The following is a 20,631-nucleotide window of genomic DNA, read 5'->3' on the forward strand; positions in this document are numbered from 1 at the left end:
AAAAACTTCACCCTTGTCAGTTGCAGATTTCCATTCACTTTCAGGACCATCCATCCATCTTTCCTCTTCCTTACCCACACCCGATTCCGAACCCATCCCATAGCCCTCTGTATCTCTTCTCTATTCAGTTCACTCCCTCCGTCTTCCTCTTAGGACTGCTTTATGCACTCCTTTAAGTGAGATTCAGGCATCCTCACTTGTGCATTCCTTCTTGTGTAGCTTTTCTGAGTCTGTGGATAATAGCATGGTGTCTGTATTTTTGGCCAATAACCATCTATAAGTGAGTACATAACACACATGTCCTGTTTGGACTCCGGAGGATATTCTCAAGTTCCATTGATTTACCTGCAAAATTCATTCTGCCTTTGTTTGTAATAGTGGGATAATATGCCATTTTGAAAGTATACATCAGGCCTGATCAGGTGGGCACTCCTGAGGCTGCAGAGCGGAGGAGACCACCAACATTGCCCACCCCTGCCCACATCCCTGGTCCAAGAGGCAACTGTATAAGGCCTCTGGGTTCCCATAGGGGAGGGCCCAGGAGCGGCAGGACCCCTGCGCCTGAGACACCGCCAGAACCTGAAGGAAACAGACCGGATAAACAGTTCTCTGCACCCAAATCCCATGGGAGGGAGAGCTAAACCTTCAGAGAGGCAGACACGCCTGGGAAACCAGAAGAGACTGCACTCTGAGCACATCCAGACGCCAGAGGAAAACACCAAACTCCATCTGGAACTCTGGTGCACGGAGGCTCCCGGAAAGAGCGGCGCAGGTGTTCCCGGTTGCTGCTGCCTCGGAGAGGACTTAGGCAGTACCCCACGAGCAAACTTGAGCCTTGGAACCGCAGGTAGGACCAACTTTTCCCCTGCAAGAAACCTGCCTGGTGAACTCAAGACACAGGCCCACAGGAACAGCTGAAGACCTGTAGAGAGGAAAAACTACACGCCCGAAAGCAGAACACTCTGTCCCCATAACTGGCTGAAAGAAAACAGGAAAACAGGTCTACAGCACTCCTGACACACAGGCTTATAGGACAGTCTAGCCACGGTCAGAAATAGCAGAACAAAGTAACACTAGAGATAATCTGATGGCGAGAGGCAAGCGCAGGAACCCAAGCAACAGAAACCAAGACTACATGGCATCATTGGAGCCCAATTCTCCCACCAAAGCAAACACGGAATATCCAAACACACCAGAAAAGCAAGATCTAGTTTCAAAATCATATTTGATCATGATGCTGGAGGACTTCAAGAAAGACATAAAGAACTCCTTTAGAGAACAAGTAGAAGCTTACAGAGAGGAATCACAAAAATCCCTGAAAGCATTCCAGGAAAACACAATCAAACAGTTGAAGGAATTAAAAATGGAAATAGAAGCAATCAAGAAAGAACACATGGAAACAACCCTGGACATAGAAAATCAAAAGAAAAGACAAGGAGCTGTAGCTACAAGCTTCACCAACAGAATACAAGAGATGGAAGAGAGAATCTCGGGAGCAGAAGATTCCATAGAAATCATTGACTCAACTGTCAAAGATAATGTAAAGCGGAAAAAGCTACTGGTCCAAAACATACAGGAAATCCAGGACTCAATGAGAAGATCAAACCTAAGGATAATAGGTATAGAAGAGAGTGAAGACTCCCAGCTCAAAGGACGAGTAAATATCTTCAACAAAATCATAGAAGAAAACTTCCCTAACCTAAAACAAGAGATACCCATAGGCATACAAGAAGCCTACAGAACTCCAAATAGATTGGACCAGAAAAGAAACACCTCCCGTCACATAATTGTCAAAACACCAAACGCACAAAATAAAGAAAGAATATTAAAAGCAGTAAGGGAAAAAGGTCAAGTAACATATAAAGGCAGACCTATCAGAATCACACCAGACTTTTCGCCAGAAACTATGAAGGCCAGAAGATCCTGGACAGATGTCATACAGACCCTAAGAGAACACAAATGTCAGCCCAGGTGACTGTATCCTGCAAAACTCTCAATTAACATAGATGGAGAAACCAAGATATTCCATGACAAAACCAAATTTACACAATATCTTTCTACAAATCCAGCAATACGAAGGATAATAAAGGGTAAAGCCCAACATAAGGAGGCAAGATATACCCTAGAAGAAGCAAGAAACTAATCGTCTTGGCAACAAAACAAAGAGAATGAAAGCACACAAACATAACCTCACATCCAAATATGAATATAACAGGAAGCAATAATCACTATTCCTGAATATCTCTCAACATCAGTGGCCTCAACTCCCCAATAAAAAGACATAGATTAACAAACTGGATACGCAACGAGGACCCTGCATTCTGCTGCCTACAGGAAACACACCTCAGAGACAAAGACAGACACTACCTCAGAGTGAAAGGCTGGAAAACAACTTTCCAAGCAAATGGTCAGGAGAAGCAAGCTGGAGTAGCCATTCTAATATCAAATAAAATCAATTTTCAATTAAAAGTCATCAAAAAAGATAAGGAAGGACACTTCATATTCATCAAAGGAAAAATCCACCAAGATGAACTCTCAATCCTCATCTTCGATTGGTTTATATACAAGTGTGCAATTTCTAGGCTTGAAAGTAAAATGATGCTATCTGGTGCTGGATAGAGGAGCCTTATTTTTTATTATGGCAGCTTGCTATTTTTGTAACATGGTGATTTGGTTGAACACAATAAATTACAGTAGTAACTGATCTCCCCCTCTTCCTGGATGAGTGAGGAGATGATTAAATGTGGATGTCAGCATCCATGAGCATATTCAGATGAGCTTCTGCTTCTGTTGAAAAGGATGCTGTGATTGATTGTGGTCCAAAGCTTTGAAGCACTACTTGGCATCTCCTTCCTTGGAGGTCTCACTGTTTAAACATAACAGATTTGATAGCTTGTTGGTAAGGTGAGGTCCAGCTTGTCTCCACTAGGTCATCTTCATGTGAATCCGGTGGTTATACGGTTTTGTTCTAGGGATATTTCATTTTTTTAATAACGGTTTTAGCTGACATTCATGGAGAGAATGAATCCTTAGAAGTGTGCCACTAGTGAAAGGAAATCCTGTCTAGAGTATGTTTCTTTACAAAGCTGTGTCACACCATCCTTTGGGCCCTCTGCTGAAAAAGTAGAATCAAGTCTCAAATAATGCCTTTTAAATTGTATCCTCTAGTATTATAGATGTAGGACAGTACTGTATCATACCTCTGTGGATGTAAAATAGCTTGTACCTGCTTTATGATACGTAGTAGTGACCGTGCTTTATCAGAGCTGTTTTTAATGATGTTGCTCAGAATGTTTTCTTTCCAGATGATGATTGAGAAGCTAATTTAAAAAAAAATGGTGCCAGGTACCACAAGAGTAACAGAACTGTGCTGTTTTCTCGGGTTTTGTTTTTTTACTTTTTTTTTTTAATGGAGTGTGCTGGATGTCTCTACAGTTTTGTTCAGATGACTGCAGAACCTGGAAAAGCTGTTGCTGCTGTTGATGCATAACACACTGCTATTATTGGTCTTTTTATATAAATATAAATATATATATATACAGATATATAATTTGAATTTTTTGAAACTTTACCTGTGCTGTCAACTTTCGAAAAAAGTATCCCCGTTTACTGTGTTGAGTTGGCACTGTACAGAAATTAACAGCCATATTGGTCTAGAAATGTTGAACTTAAGTTTTTTCCATTTGTACAGGGGTAACACACTGTATTAAATATGTAAGGTCTTATATACGTGGGTTTGATTAAAAAAACTAATAAAGTATTTTCTAAATTAAACAAAAAAAAAGGCATCTGCCACCATGAAAAAAAAAATGACCATCGATGCCATTTTATAACATCACCAGAGATTAAACTATTAAATTTCCCAAAGAATGATGACTTTTTCTATTTAACCTAGAATATAAGTAGCTTGCAATTCCAAAAAAAAAAAAAAACTTTGAAAGTGTTTGTCTGCACTTCCTACTTAATCAGGAAATATTTCTACTTAGTTGTCTTTTGGGGTTGAATACAAGATAATCATAGTCTCAATAAAAGCTTAAGTTGGTATTTTTAAGATTTATTAGACCTAAAAAGATGGTGTTAGGTTGTTAATGCAAGTTAGGATAAAATGTGATTTAGATCCAGAACTCTGAACTCACCAGGATAGGATAGATAATAGGACATTTTTTTAAATTACCACATACTATGGACTTGACATTGTAAATATATATCACACCTTATAACTATTATAATTTTTATAATTTTATTCAATTTATATTTGAAAAAGAGACATTTATTGTACTTCAAAGGGGGATTATTGAGAGATTATCTAATATCGATATGACTATGGCACTTGTTAATAATAAATCTGATGGCTTATTATTTAGGTGGTAAATAAGAAGTGGAAAATCTGGGAGAAATCATAATTCTGAGATAGAATGCGGCAGGAGATTCACCTTGGAAGACGTGAGGAGAGAGACACATAGTACCTGAACATGGTTAAGTGGGCATGTTACAGAATGTAGGTTAAAATAGTCAGTTATTCTAAATTGTGATCTAGTTAGAGAAGAGCCTCACTATATACTCAAGGTATTTGTAAATATATCTTGAGTCTGAGTCTTAGTTCTCGGAGCATGGCGCTGTGTGGAAGAACTGGATCAAACTGCTGCTACATTATATTGTTCATGAGTTTTAAGCCAAGCTAAGTTTACAGGGGATATTGTCTAAGCACATACTCAAATAATAAATTATAGATGCCATAAGTTGTTAAAAGTTATGATTTTTGTAGTAGAATCATCCCTCATATTTGAGTTGAGGTCTTGCAGTTGATTTGGTAAACTAACCTGAAATTGATTAAATGAATGTATTTGAATTTAATTGATAAATTATTGATATTTATGTCCATGGAAATGGTTGAAGGGATAACTTTGTATGGTAAACTGTAGAAAAACACAGAATACATGTCATTACAGTGGATTTAAACTTTTTTTCCCAGATTTCAAGTTTTATTAAAAAGCTTACATTAATAAAAAAAAGCATATTATTGAAATAATAGACACATTGGTCAATGTATAGAATTGAAAAAAAAAAGAAAGTATACATCACTTTCTTTTTTTTATTAACTTATGTATTTCTTATTTACATTTCAAGTGTTATTCCATTTGCCAGTTTCCAGGCCAAAATCCCCCTAACCCCTCCCACTCCCCTTCTTTATGGGTGTTCCCCTCCCCATCCTCCCCCATTGCCGCCCTCCCCCCAACAATCACTTTCACTGGGGATTCAGTCTTGGCAGGACCCAGGGCTTCCCCTTCCACTGGTGCTCTTATTAGCCTATTCATTGCTACCTATGAGGTCAGAGTCCAGGGTCAGTCCATGTATAGTCTTTAGGTAGTGGCTTAGTCCCTGGAAGCTCTGGTTGCTTGGCATTGTTGTACATATGGGGTCTCGAGCCCCTTCAAGCTCTTCCAGTCCTTTCTCTGATTCCTTCAATGGGGGTCCTATTCTCAATTCAGTGCTGGCATTCACCTATGCATTTGCTGGATTCTGGCTGTGTCTCTCAGGAGAGATCTACATCCGGCACCAGTCTGCCTACACTTCTTTGCTCCTCCATCTTGTCTAATTGGGTGGCTGTATATGTATAGGCCACATGTGGGGCAGGCTCTGAATGGGTGTTCCTTCAGTCTCTGTTTTAATCCTTGCCTCTCTATTCCCTGCCAAGGGTATTCTTGTTCCCCTTTTAAAGAAGGAGTGAAATATTCACATTTTGATCATCCATCTTGAGTTTCATGTGTTCTATGCATCTAGGGTAATTCAAGCATTTGGGCTAATATCCACTTATCAATGAGTGCATAAAATATGTGTTTTTCTGTGATTGGGCTAGCTCACTCAAGATGATATTTTTCAGTTCCAACCATTGCCTATGAATTTCACAAAGGTATTGTTTTTGATAGCTGAGTAATATTCCATTGTGTAGATGTACCACATTTTCTGTATCCATTCCTCTGTTGAAGGGCATCTGGGTTCTTTCCAGCTTCTGGCTATTATAAATAAGGCTGCTATGAACATAGTGGAGCACATGTCTTTTTTATATGTTGGGGCATCGTTTGGGTATATGCCCAAGAGAGGTATAGCTGGATCCTCAGGCAGGTCAATGTCCAATTTTCTGAGGAACCTCCAGATTGATTTCCAGAATGGTTGTACCAGTCTGCTTTCCCACCAACAATGGAGGAGTGTTCCTCTCTCTCCACATCCTCGCCAGCATTTGCTGTCACCTGAGTTTTTGATCTTAGCCGTTCTTACTGGTATGAGGTGAAATCTGAGGGTTGTTTTGATTTGCATTTCCCTTATGATTAAAGATGTTGAACATTTCTTTAGGTGTTTCTCAGCCGTTCGACATTCCTCAGCTGTGAATTCTTTGTTTAGCTCTGAACCCCATTTTTTAATAGGGTTATTGGTCTCCCTGCAGTCTAACTTCTTGCGTTCTTTGTATATTTTGAATATAAGACCTCTATCTGTTGTAGGATTGGTAAAGATCTTTTCCCACTCTGTTGGTTGCCGTTTTGTCCTAACCACAGTGTCCTTTGCCTTACAGAAGGTTTGCAGTTTTATGAGATCCCATTTGTCGATTCTTGATCTTAGAGCATAAGCCATTGGTGTTTTGTTCAGGAAATTTTTTCCAGTGCCCACGTGTTCCAGATGCTGCCCTAGTTTTTCTTCTATTAGTTTGAGTGTATCTGGTTTGATGTGTAGGTCCTTGATCCACTTGGACTTAAGCTTTGTACAGGGTGATAAGCATGGATTGATCTGCATTCCTCTACATGTTGACCTCCAGTTGAACCAGCACCATTTGCTGAAAATGCTATCTTTTTTCCATTGGATGGTTTTGGCTCCTTTGTCAAAAATCAAGTGCCCATAGGTGTGTGGGTTCATTTCTGGGTCTTCAGTTCTGTTCCATTGGTCTATCTGTCTGTCTCTGTACCAATACCATGCAGTTTTTATCACTATTGCTCTGTAATACTGCTTGAGTTCAGGGATAGTGATTCCCCCTGAAGTCCTTTTATTGTTGAGGATAGTTTTAGCTATCCTGGGTTTTTGGTTATTCCAGATGAATTTTCAAATTGTTCTGTCTAACTCTTTGAAGAATTGGATTGGTATTTTGATGGGGATTGCATTGAATCTGTAGATCGCTTTTGGTAAGATGACCATTTTTACTATATTAATCCTGCCAATCCATGAGCATGGGAGATCTTTCCATCTTCTGAGGTCTTCTTCAATTTCTTTCTTCAGAGTCTTGAAGTTCTTCTTGTATAGATCTTTTCCTTGCTTGGTTAAAGTCATGCCGAGGTACTTTATATTATTTGGGTCTATTATGAAGGGTGTCGTTTCCCTAATTTCTTTATCGGCTTGTTTCTCTTTTGTGTAGAGGAAGGCTACTGATTTATTTGAGTTAATTTTATACCCAGGCACTTTACTGAAGTTGTTTATCAGCTTTAGTAGTTCTCTGGTGGAACTTTTGGGATCACTTAAATGTACTATCATATCATCTGCAAATAGTGATATTTTGACTTCTTCTATTCCAATCTGTATCCCCTTGACCTCCTTTTGTTGTCTGATTGCTCTGGCTAGAACTTCAAGAACTGTATTGAATAAGTAGGGAGAGAGTGGGCAGCCTTGTCTAGTCCCTGATTTTAGTGAGATTGCTTCAAGTTTCTCTCCACTTAGTTTAATGTTAGCAATTGGTTTGCTGTATATGGCTTTTACTATGTTTAGGTATATGGGCCTTGAATTCCTATTCTTTCCCGGACTTTTATCATGAATGGGTGTTGAATTTTGTCAAATGCTTTCTCAGCATCTAATGAAATGATCTTGTGGTTTTGTTCTTTCAGTTGGTTTATATAATGGATCACGTTGATGGTTTTCCGTATATTAAACCATCCCTGCATGCCTGGGATGAAGCCTACTTGATCATGGTGGATGATTGTTTTGATGTGCTCTTGGATTCGGTTTGCCAGAATTTTATTGAGTATTTTTGCGTGTATATTCATAAGGGAAATTGGTCTAAGTTCTCTTTCTGTGTTGGGTCTGTGTGTGGTTTGAGTAATTGTGGCTTCATAGAAGGAATTTGGTAGTGATCCATCTGTTTTAATTTTGTGGAATAGTTTGGATAGTATTGGTATGAGGTCTTCTATGAAGGTCTGATAGAATTCTGCACTGAACCCGTCTGGACCTGGGCTCTTTTTGGTTGGGAGACCTTTAATGACTGCTACTATTTCCTTAGGAGTTATGGGGTTGTTTAACTGGTTTATCTGTTCCTGATTTAACTTCGGTACCTGGTATCTGTCTATGAAATTGTCCATTTCCTGCAGATTTTCAAGTTTTGTTGAACATAGGCTTTTATAGTAAGATCTGATGATTTTTTTAATTTTGTCTGAATCTGTAGTTATGTCTCCCTTTTCATTTCCGATTTTGGTAATTTGGAAACCCTCTCTGTGTCCTCTAGTTAGTCTGGCTAAGGGTTTATCTATCTTATTGATTGTCTCAAAGAACCATCTTTTGGTTCTGTTGATTCTTTCTAGTGTCCATTTGTTACTACTTGGCTGATTTCAGCTCTGAGTTTGATTATTTCCTGCCGTCTACTCCTCCTGGGTGTATTTACTTCTTTTTGTTCTAGAGCTTTTAGGTGTGCTGTCAAGCTGGTGACATATGCTGTTTCCTGTTTCTTTCTGCAGGCACTCAGAGCTATGGGTTTTCCTCTTAGCACAGCTTTCATTGTGTCCCATAAGTTTGGGTATGTTGTACCTTCGATTTCATTAAATCTAAGAAGTCTTTAATTTCTTTCTTTATTTCTTCCTTGACCAGGGTATCATTGAGTAGAGCATTGTTCAACTTCCACGTATAAGTAGGCATTCTTCCATTATTGTTATTGAAGACCAGATTTAGGCCGTGGTGGTCTGATAGCACCCATGGGATTATTTCTATCTTTCTGTACCTATTGAGGCCTGTTTTTTGACCAATTATATGGTCAATTTTGGAGAAAGTACCATGAGGACCTGAGAAGAAGGTATATCCTTTTGCTTTAGGATAGAATGTTCTATAAATATCTGTTAAGTCTATTTGGTTCATGATTTCTCTTAGTCTGTCTATGTCTCTGTTTAATTAGTGTTTCCATGATCTGTCCATTGATGAGAGTGGGGTGTTGAAATCTCCTACTATTATTGTGTGAGGTGCAATGTGTGTTTTGAGCTTTAGTAAGGTTTCTTTTATGGATGTAGATGCCCTTGTATTTGGGGCATAGATATTTAGGATTGAGAGTTCATCTTGGTGGATTTTTCCTTTGATGAATATGAAGTGTCCTTCCTTATCTTTTTTGATGACGTTTAGTTGGAAATTGATTTTATTTGATATTAGAATGGCTACTCCAGCTTGCTTCTTCAGACCATTTGCTTGGAAAGTTGATTTCCAGCCTTTTACTCTGAGGTAGAGTCTGTCTTTGTCTCTGAGGTGTGTTTCCTGTAGGGAATGCAGGGTCCTCATTGCATATCCAGTGTGTTAATCTATGTCTTTTTATTGGGGAGTTGAGGCCATTGATGTTGAGAGATATTCAGGAATAGTGATTATTGCTTCCTGTTATGTTCATATTTGGATGTGAGGTTATGTTTGTGTGCTTTTCTTCTCTTTGTTTTGTTGCCAAGACGATTTGTTTCTTGCTTTTTCTAGGGTGTAGCTTGCCTCCTTATGTTGGGCTTTACCATTTATTATCCTTTGTATTGCTGGATTTGTAGAAAGATATTGTGTAAATTTGGTTTTGACCTGGAATATCTTGGTTTCTCCATCTATGTTAATTAAGAGTTTTGCAGGATAAAGTAACCTGGGCTGGCATTTGTGTTCTCTTAGGGTCTGTATGACATCTGTCCAGGATCTTTTGGCTTTCACAGTTTCTGGTGTGATTCTGATAGGTCTGCCTTTATGTTACTTGATCTTTTTCCCTTACTGCTTTTAATATTCTTTATTTTGTGCGTTTGGTGTTTTGACTATTATGTGACGGGAGCTGTTTCTTTTGTGGTCCAATCTATTTGGAGTTCTGTAGGCTTCGTGTATGCTTATGGGTATCTCTTCCTTTTGGTTAGGGACGTTTTCTTCTATGATTTTGTTGAAAATATTTACTGGTCCTTTGATCTAGGAGTCTTCACTCTCTTCTATAGCTATATCCTTAGGTTTGATCTTCTCATTGAGTCCTGGATTTCCTGTATGTTTTGGACCAGTAGCTTTTTCTGCTTTACATTATCTTTCACAGTTGAGTCGATAGTTTTCTATAGAATCTTCTGCTCCTGAGATTCTCTCTTCTATCTCTTGTATTCTGTTAGTGAAGCTCGTATCTACAGCTCCTTGTCTCTTCTTTTGGTTTTCTATATTCAGGGTTGTTTCCATGTGTTCTTTCTTGATTGCTTCTATTTCCATTTTTAATTCCTTCAAGTGTTTGTGTTTTCCTGGAATCCTTTCAGGGATTTTTGTGATTCCTCTCTGTAGGCTTCTACTTGTTTATTTATGTTTTCCTGCATTTCTCTAAGGGAGTTCTTCATGTCTTTCTTGAAGTCCTCCAGTATCGATCAAATATGATTTTGAAAATAGATCTTGCTTTTCTGGTGTGTTTGGATATTCCGTGTTTGCTTTGGTTGGAGAATTGGGATCCGATGATGTCATGTAGTCTTGGTTTCTGTTGCTAGGGTTACTGTGCTTGCCTCTTGCCATCAGATTATCTCTAGTGTTTCTTTCTTCTGCTATTTCTGACAGTGGCTAGACTGTCCTATAAGCCTATGTGTCAGGAGTGCTGTAGACCTGTTTTCCTGTTTTCTTTCAGCCAGTTATGGGAAGAGAGTGTTCTGCTTTGGGGCGTGTAGTTTTTCCTATCTACAGGTCTTCAGCTGTTCCTGTGGGCCTGTGCCCTGAATTCACCAGGCAGGTCACTTGGAGCAGAAAAGTTGGTCTTATCTGTGGTCCCGAGGCTCAAGATTGCTCGTGGGTTGTTGCTCATGATCTCTCCTCAGGGGCAGCAACCAGGAGGACCTGCGCCGCCCTTTCTGGGAGCCCCCCGTGCACCAGAGTCCCAGATGGCGTTTGGTGTTTTCCTCTGGAGTCAGAGATGTGGGCAGAGTGTAGTCTTTTCTGGTCTTCCAGGCATGTCTGCCTCTCTGACGGTTTAGCTCTCCCTCTCCCAGGATTTGGGTGCAGAGAACCGTTTATCTGGCTGGTCTCTTCAGGTTCCTGCGGTGTCTCAGATGCAGCGGACCTGCTGCTCCTGTGCCCTTATCTACGGGAACCCAGAGACCGTTCCTCTTGGGCCAGGTATATGGGCAGGGGTGGACAGTGTTGGTGGTCTCTTCTGCTCTGCAGTCTCAGGAGTGCCCACCTGTCCGGGCGGTGAGCTCTCTCTCCCACGGGGTTTGGGAGCAGTGAGCTGGAGGCAGGGAGCACGAGATTCGGACTCCCGCTAAAAACCGGAAGTGTCCGGTTCTTCCACGGGGTTTGGGAGCCATACATCACTTTCTTTATTCATTGTTCAGTAGAGGGACATCCAGGTTGTTTCCAGATTCTGGTTAGTATGAACAAAGCTACTATGAACATAGTTTGACAAGTGTTTCTTTGGTACAGTGTGACATCTTTATGACTACACACCCAGGAGCGTTATAGCTGGCCCTTGAGGTAGAACAGTTTTTTTTCTCTCAGTTTTGTGAGAAACCACCCAATTGATTTCCAAAGTTGTTGTTCAAAGTTTCACGTCCATCAGTGATGGATTAGTGTTCCCTTTGCTCCACAACCTGCCAGCATTCACTCTCACTTGAGTTTTTCATGTTTGCTTTTGTGATGGGTTTCAAATGACATGTCAGAGTGGTTTTGAGTAAGCAGCTCTTGGTTCTGTTCATTCTTTGTATTGTTTCCCATGTTTCTATGTTTAATTTTCATACCATCTTCTCTTGAGCGTGTATGCTTCTGTTTTTATTTTTAATATTGCATATGTGCTGATTAGCTGCTATTATGAAATCTCTCCATTTCTTTTGAAGGGACATAGTGTTATGAACTTTCCTTTTGCACTGCTTTTATTGTGTTCCCTACGTTTGTATGATTTGTGCCTTCACCTTCATTGAATTCTAGAAAGACTTTGATTTCTTCTTTCAACAGTGGTCACTTAGCATAGAGTTGTTCAGTTTCCATGAGATTATAGGCTTTCCATTGTTTTTGTTGTTGACATAGTCCAACTTTAGTCCATGGTGACCTTATCAGACACAAAAGCATTTTGGTGTTCTTTTGTTGTTGACATAGTCCAACTTTAGTCCATGGTGACCTTATCAGACACAAAAGCATTTTGGTGTTCTTTTGTTGTTGTTGTTGTTGTTGTTTTTGTATTTTCTTGTATCTGTTGTAGATCTGTATCTGTACATGTTCAATTTTGGAGAAGGTTCCATGAGGTGCTGAGAAGATACATATTTTTTTATTTGAGTGACAGCTTCTACAGATATCTGTTGTTGTAAAAATATTAAAATAAAAAAGTAAAAGTTGTCTTTTACCCCGCTAGGTCCGCACCTTGGTGCCCCAAGATATCTGCTAGATATCTTGGCGGAAACACAGCCCAGCCGCACATTTTCCTACACTCAAACCCTCACATAAAAGAACACACAACACAATAATCTTTGATCCAATTGGTAAGGTATAGTTGCCACTTAAACATACAAGGCCTGGTACCATCCATCCCTTAGGAAGATTGATAACAACCTGTAAATACACAGAGCAGAATCTTAACATCACCTGCCATGGCTCCTCCCCCCTCTCTCTCCTCTTCTCTGTGTTAATCCCCTTCTCTTCCTTCAAGCTTCTCTCCTGCCCATCCTTGCTTCTCCTCCAATGTCAGGTCTCCTACTATCCTGTACCTGCCCCTCACCTGTATTTTACAAATTCAATGGGGAGGTGGTTCTGGTGAAGTCATCTGAGTTCTGAGTCTGTGACTAGGCAGCTGTCCTTGGGGCAGTGGAATTAGCATCAAAATACAGAAACTTCAGGGCAAACCACCACAGATATCTGTTAGGTCCATTTGATTCATGCCATCTACTAGTTGCATTACATTTCAGTTTAGTTTCTCTTTTGGTGACATGCCTGTTGGTCATTAACGTGATAATATGTAGGTGATGTCCCCTACTATTAATGTGTGGAATTGGAGGTGTGGTTTAAGCTTTAACAAAATTAGTAAATGCTTCTTTTGTAAAGGAGGATGCACTTGTATCGCAAGCATTGATGTTTAGAATTGAAGCATCATCTTGTTGGATTTTCCTTTGATTTATATGCAGTGTCCTTTCCCATCTCTTTTAATTATTTCTCATTGAAAGTCTATTTTACCAGATATTAGATTGGCTGCTGCAGCTTGACTCTTGGGTCCATTTGCTTTACAGACCTTTTGTCCAGTCCTTTATTCTGTGGCAGTGTTTATCTTTGTGGCTGAGTTGCATTTCTATATGCAACAGAAGTATAGATTCGGTTTATGCATCTACTCTCTTAGACTATGTCTTTTTATTTGGTAAGTGAATCTGTTCCTGTTCAGAGATATTAATAATTAATGATTGCTTTTACTTGGTATTTTGATTTTGGTTTGCATGTGTTTTCTCTTGGTTGGTTTTACTATGCGATTATTAGTTTCTCGTGTTTCATTGAGTTCAGTTACTCTCCTTGTCTTGGAGTTTTGCTTGTAGCATCCTGATTAGTGATGGGTTAGTAGAAAGATATAGTTTGCGTTTGGTTTTGTCACAGAATAGCTTTTTACTCCATCTTGAGTAAAATTGATTGAAAATTTTGCTAAGTATTGTAGTCTGGGCTGACAGCTATAGTCTCTTAGGGTCTGTAAGACATCTCTCTGGCTCTTCTGGCTTTTAATTCTCTGTTGAGAAGTTTGGTATAATTCTGATTGTTCTGTCTTTATATGTAATATGTTACTTGCCTCTTTCTCCTTGTGGCTTTTTAATTTTCTCTCTTTGCTTTGGGGATTTAATGTTTTGGTTATTATGTAGCTGGAGGATTTATTTTCTGACACAGTAAACTCTTATTTGTAGTGTAAGCTTCTTGTGTGTATGTAGGCATCTTTTTCTTGAGGTTTGGGATGTTTTCTTCTATGATGTTGTTGAAGATATTTTCTGGGCCTTTAATCTGGGAATCTTCTTCTCCTGTTCCTATTTTTCTTAAGTTTGGCCCTGATTCCACATCCAGCCTATCAGGCTGTGCCTTTTTAATGGGGAAGATGAGTTCACTGATATTGAGAGATATTAACAACAAATGAGTGTTAATTCCTGCCATTCTCATTTTGTGAATGAGTGATTATTATTTATTTTTGTTAACACCAATCAATTTGGCGTTCTGTAAGGTTCCTCTAAGTTTATAGGCATTCTTCCTTTATGTTGTATAAATTTCCTTCTATGATTTTGTTGAACATATGTTCTCATCTTTGGAGCTGGTACTCTCTTCACTTTTGAACAATTCCTATTATCCTTAGTACAAAATTTCACAGTGTCTCAGACTACCTGAATATTTTGAGTCAGTAACTTTTTAGGTGATATTTTCTTTGGTTGATGTATTAATTTCTTTGAGTATATCATGTATGCCTGAGATCATCTCTTCCAATTCTTTTATTGTGTTGGCTGTGCTTCTGTTCTTGTTCTCTTTTGGAGTATTTCTGTCTCCAAGGTTCCATCATTTTGGGTTTCCTTTATTGCTTCTTTAATCATTTGCAGGTGTTGACATATTTTATTCATTTTGCTCACCTGTTTGATTGTATTTTCCTGTATATTTTAAGGGATTTGATAATTTCTCCTTTAAATTCCTCTATCATATTCATAAGATTGGATTCAATGTCATTTTATTGTGTTTTGATTTTGTTAGCATATCCAGGTCTTGATGTAGTAGGATAGCTGGGCTCTAGGTGTGTTATATTGTTTTGTTCTTGTTGAGTGTATTCTCATGCTGGCCTTTAGCCAACTCTTTATCCATGGGTGTTTACTGGTGCAAGAGTCATGAAGTGGGCTCTGGGTTTTTCTCTTTTTAGGGGTTAGGTTAAGATATGGTCTCACTAAATTGTAGCTCTCTTTATCTAAGGAATCACAGTGATCCATATGCTTTTGCTTCCTCAGTGTTGGGATTCATGTTGTGCGCCACCAGACCCAATCTGTTATTCTTTCAAGAATCATTAGCCCAGAGTAAAAGGAATCACAGTTGATTGTTTTTATACTGGTAGGGATGGGGTTTTCTGTCATTCTGAGAGAGTTCAGTTAGGATCATCACAATTGTTCACGGGTATTTATTTCTAGACATTGATGTTTGATAAATTACTGCCATCTTTGATTTGAAATATACAGGGAATGGATTGGTTCTAAGTGACGTAATTGGCTACAAATGAATATTTACTCTAGAGTACTCAATAGATTGTTCTCATAGACGTTGATACTAAAAATGAGTTTCATAATTTTATTTGTAATGTTCTTCTATACTTGTAATAATACACATTTTGTTTTTATTTTCAGAAGTCTTGTTTTTTAAAGATGAAAGGCCTTTGTCCTGGTAAGGCTTAACAGTACATTAGTAGTAGAGGAGTGCAAAGATAAAAAGCAAATTCTTTTTGGGTATACTTTGAGACTTGTGTCTTACAGGTCCCACAGTATTCTGAATATAATTTTAGCCTAAAATTTGTTCAGTGTACTTTATATGAATGTGAAAAGTATGCTCACAAGTATGCCATTTCCAAGAAAAAACTATGCAGTTTTTAAAAAGAGCCTGCTAGGATTAACTCTGCAAGTTAATGTCCACTTAAGATTCTTCAGCTTTTCAAAGCCAAATTGTATTTGTGGACTAAGACCCACACTCATAGTTATCATTTCAGGCATTCATCTCTCTGACACGGTACATAATGTGGGATGATTCTCAGTTGTCAGTCATTACTACAAGATGGCAACCATTTCTTTCCTCCTTTGACACCAGCTATGAAGGCAAAGGAACTTTTTGTCAGGTGTAGCATATATCATATATCTTAGAAGAAACCCATGAGTTGCAGTCCATCCAATGAAAGGCTGAGATTCCATGAAGGTGGATATTAACATTTCTCACTTTACATTTATAGGTTGTTATGGCTATTCTTAAGGGATGGATATGTACTGGTTTGTGTGTGTCTAGATGAACTAACTATATCTTACCTAAGTGGGTGGTTTATGTCCTTATCAATTGGTTGTAAGTTGATTGTGCAAATGTATTGTTCATTAAGTAATTAACATATGACTCTGGGTTACAGTTGCTGGGTTACAGTTTGTTGAGTCATGACTTCACTGGATTGTTGGGAGTGTGAGAAGAGTCTGTGACAGGAAGCGGTGCTAGGCTATGGAATGCTTGGGGCTAGCTTGGCATGTGGCCACACTAGCATGGCCCACAGAACAACCCGCTATGGAGACAGTGTGTGAAAATGGATGACAGAGAAACATCTAGAGCATGTGATTGCACCTGGCATGGGAACTCATGGGAACCAGTCATTCACCTTTTAATTATTCCACAAGACCCATGTCTTCCTGAAAGCTCCACCCATCAAATATCCATTCATATGATCAGTTTTCCACAGTAATGGATCCTTTGAATCTCAATAGATTAGCTGAATGTATAGAACTAAGTGACCATGTGACTATTATTTATCTCTCTATAAAGGAGGTTTTTGCCTTCCATATCAGTTGGACATGAACATACAGGTGAAGGCCCATCCATTCCTGTCCAGGATGCTAGGTTAGACACTGGTTTGGTAGAAAATTAAAAGGTGTATTTCAAGCTCATTCTGTGCTCATTAGGATTAATTACCTCCACAAGAGAGGACAATTATGTTGTTCTCTTTATTTGGGCTCTGCATCAGGAAATCATTTTATAAATACTATCACATGACTTATTCCTTCCATGTTTAAGTTTCCCTAAATCATACAAGCTAATGTCAAAATCAAGATTCAAACTTTTCCATACTAAAACTGTTCAAAGACTCCTTGCAAAATACGCATGTTAACTTATACTTGGAAGTGCAAACAGTTTCACAGTCTCAATGCAATTAGTCTTATTGTTCTTTGTTTCTGTTATTACCTTATTATGTTCATAAAAATGGATAAATGGCACAGAAACAGGCAGATTGTGACTTCAGGATTCATTCATGCGTGTGTTAAGAAGGAGCAGCTTGAACATTACAAATGCAGTGGTGGGTTTTGAAGAGCTCTAGCAGCAACAGAAATCTATTTGATGTTCGACAAGCAAACCACTTGGGTGGTACCATCATAGATAGTGAAATATTCACAAAGTATCATGGGAATAGGTGCCTTACTGCATCAGGGGCAAAGACTGTTATGATTAATGTAGTCAGGGGATTAATTCCATTGCATCTATAGATTAAAAATATCACTCGGTATAGCTATGAGAGCAAAAGCTAGAGAGGTGGTTGTGTGTATATATGTATCTGTATAATGGTTTCATTGGGCTGATTTTTGGGCCTAATTTCCTTCCCTTTCTTCAACATGGGGAAAAGTTGGAAGTAAAGTATTCCCAGACATACTCAACTGGTTAAAGAACAAATGAATAGCTTTTTAAAACAATTTATAATGTAATATAAGTTAGAAAATCAAGCAAGAAGTAATCCAATGCATTGGATTAATGTTTAGTATGAATATTAACATAACATTCTTAAAATACACCACAGTGGAGTAAGACCACCAGGACAGCTAAAATCCATTTTGAAAAACTCTAACCGGCATAATTCAGGTAAGATTAAGTGTAAGTCCTCTACTGATTCTACCCTAACTATAGAAAGAACTTTGTTTGTGCTAGGAAAGTAAGGAAATCAAATATGAATATATTTATATCCATTCTTCACTTCCTGGCAACCATTTTTAGAATTCAGATTTACTTAAGATATTGTTTCTAAGAAATTTCTTTTTTTCTTTTAAAGTTGTTTTATGTATTTGCATTCTTTTTATTGAATTACATTTTATTTCTTTACACAACTTTTCCATAGGCATTCTAGACATCAATCCAGTGGTTGGCTGTCTCTGCGTCTGTCTTAGTCAGCTTCTGGTAGAGCCTCTTAGCGGACAGCCATGCTAGGCTCCTGTTTGCCAGCACAACATGGCATCAGTAATAGTGTCAGGGTTTGGTGCCTATGCATGGGATAGATCCCAAGTTGGGCCGGTCACTGGACAGCCTTTCCTTTCCTCTCTGCTCCATTTTTTACCCTGTATTTCTTTTTTTTTCTTTTTTTCTTTTATGGGATTTTTAAAAATTTATACAACCACCAAACTAGATAAGATGGATGAAGCAAAGAAGTGCAGGCCGACAGGAACCGGATGTAGATCTCTCCTGAGAGGCAAAGCCAGACTACAGCAAATACATAGGCAAATGCCATCATTAAACCACTGAACTGAGGATGGGATCCCCGTTGAAGGAATCAGAGAAAGGACTGAAGGAGCTTGAAGGGGCTTGAGACCCCATATGAACAACAATGCCAACCAACCAGAGCTTCTAAGAAATTTCAAATTCAAATTATATCATCTGCAATGCTACTATATTCAAATCGAACTACTGATGCATGTAGTGACCTTTGATTAAAAAAAAAAAAAACTATTCCATGATTTGTGTCCTCTCTAGACACATAGCAGCAAGTTGACTTTGATATAAAATACATTTTTATTTCAGGTTTTAGCATATATACTATATATATGATTATTGCTACATGTCATAGGAGTCAGTGTGTGAAAATATGATCATATTAAAAAGCAAACCAAAAACAGTATTCAATTAATTTCATTATGTTTTGGAGACTAAATATCATTAGCATAATCTGGAATTTTTCCCTCCATAATATTTCAATCATACTTATTTTATAATTCACAGATAATCTTATAGTTATTTTTAGTTGTCTTCCATTTGATGTGAATATCTTGATATTATAAATATCTGGCTCACTCAGGAACCTTTGGAGAAGTGAATGGTGTGTGAGATTTGTAGGTAGTGCTGGGGAATAAAAACTGATATTCTTAGCATTCAATGAAAGCGGCCTCCATATGGGCTACTCTGACAGCACCTTTTCCCTGTAGTCCTATTAATTAGCAAAAGATATAGTGATACTTGTTTTATACGCTGCAAGACATAATTTCCAGTAAAAAAAAAAAAAAAAAAAACATTGGCACAGTAGATGGAAGGTTGAAAAACCACATCATTCTCCAGTACACAGCACTGAATGATCCATTGAGTCAGTCTGAATAAGATTAGATTCCAACAGTGGGAGAAGCACCACAGAATTTATCCTTTCAGCAACCTACACCACAGCATCTCTCATACCTACTTTGGAGAGAGCCAGCCAGAGAATAGTGTAGAGGAACCTAAATGACCCTCTTCACATAACCCTGAGGGAAACAGAATTATCATAATGTGGGTGTCTTTTTTAAAAATGTATTTCAGCACTGGAGTTTTGTTTGTGTTGTCGAGGACTGAAAGAGGCCCCACACATGCTGAGCATACGGTCCACCATAGAGACATTTTCTCAGCCCATTTGTTGATAGGACAAAAACTTGCTCTGGTCATGGGCAATGCCTAGGGGTGTGCAGTGGAGTTTTACATACTGTAAAGGAAATGAACTAGGGTTGTTCATTCTCTGAAGCATGTTTCAAGGACAGGCTTTATCCAGAGAGTGAAACTTGAGACACTCTACGGTTTATATATGGAAATATATTTTTAAAATGTTTTAGGTGAGATTTCTGCTCTATCTGCAAGTTTCTTTCATGCTTCTCTCTGGAGTAATAATTCATGTTGCATAACTACTAAGGAAGTCTTTCCAGTTGCTCTTGCCATGGCCGGCAATGGAAGTTGATGTTGAACTTCTTTTTGCTGGAAATGAGCTAGGGGTCAATGCTAGATCTGAGGGCCCTTAACATCTTCTTCAGAAGATCTCGACTACAGTAACACACTGATCTCTCAAGAGCTTTGTCACACTTGCAGCTGGAAATAGTTTGTAAAGGTCTTTGGGTCTCCTATATTTGACTATGCTGCAACGACAGTCACCAGAGACTGTGCTTCCCGGTGGTAGCAATGAATGTTCCCCTACAGTGAAGGAAGTTCAAGTCGACCTTTGTAGCAGCCCCTTTCACTACTGTATGAGATGAGCATGCTCACCTAGAGTGCTGCAAACATCCCTAGTCCAGAGGCAAAAAGCAGCAGTGGCAACATGACGCTGTCCTTTTAACCCTTCACTATGGGACAACAGTTCAGGCTAAGATGATAATTTCTGTGTCTGATAGTGATCAGGATCATAGGTAATTTGCACAACAATTTTTATAAGTAGTAACTTTTGATGAAATTTTCTCTTTGTCTTTAAAATATACTAGGAAATGGGAAGAAAGGTTTTTGCATATATTTATTATTTACCAATAATTATTCACTTTAAAGGCTTTTCATAAATGGTGCCAAAGGATATAGGGTCACAAATATTAGCCTTTGCACTTATTGTCATGTTTCCTATAGTTGTTTTGTGACAAATTTTGCTTCCCTCTTTAGAAGCTGGTAAGAGACTTACAGGAACATCACCATGGTAAGAATGTGTGCATTTTACAATAAATT

The 20,631-nt window shown here is 38.6% G+C and overlaps 1 protein-coding gene across 2 annotated transcripts in view; it reads left to right on the top strand.

Annotated features, from left to right (window-relative positions):
- Positions 1 to 20,631, top strand: part of LOC148000478 (uncharacterized) — a 52,275-nt gene that overhangs the window by 12,595 nt on the left and 19,049 nt on the right. The window contains exons 6-8 of one of the 2 annotated variants that reach the window (XM_087589381.1): positions 15,531 to 15,567; positions 17,720 to 17,781; positions 20,569 to 20,602. In XM_087589381.1, coding sequence (XP_087445507.1) covers positions 15,531 to 15,567; positions 17,720 to 17,781; positions 20,569 to 20,602 — 133 coding nt within the window. The remainder of the gene's footprint in view (positions 1 to 15,530; positions 15,568 to 17,719; positions 17,782 to 20,568; positions 20,603 to 20,631) is intronic. The other variant, XM_087589382.1, reaches the window with a different exon arrangement.

This window comes from Rattus norvegicus, chromosome 16 (genome assembly GCF_021556685.1).
Source record: "Rattus norvegicus strain SHRSP/BbbUtx chromosome 16, alternate assembly SHRSP_T2T, whole genome shotgun sequence".
Lineage (NCBI taxonomy): Eukaryota > Metazoa > Chordata > Mammalia > Rodentia > Muridae > Rattus > Rattus norvegicus.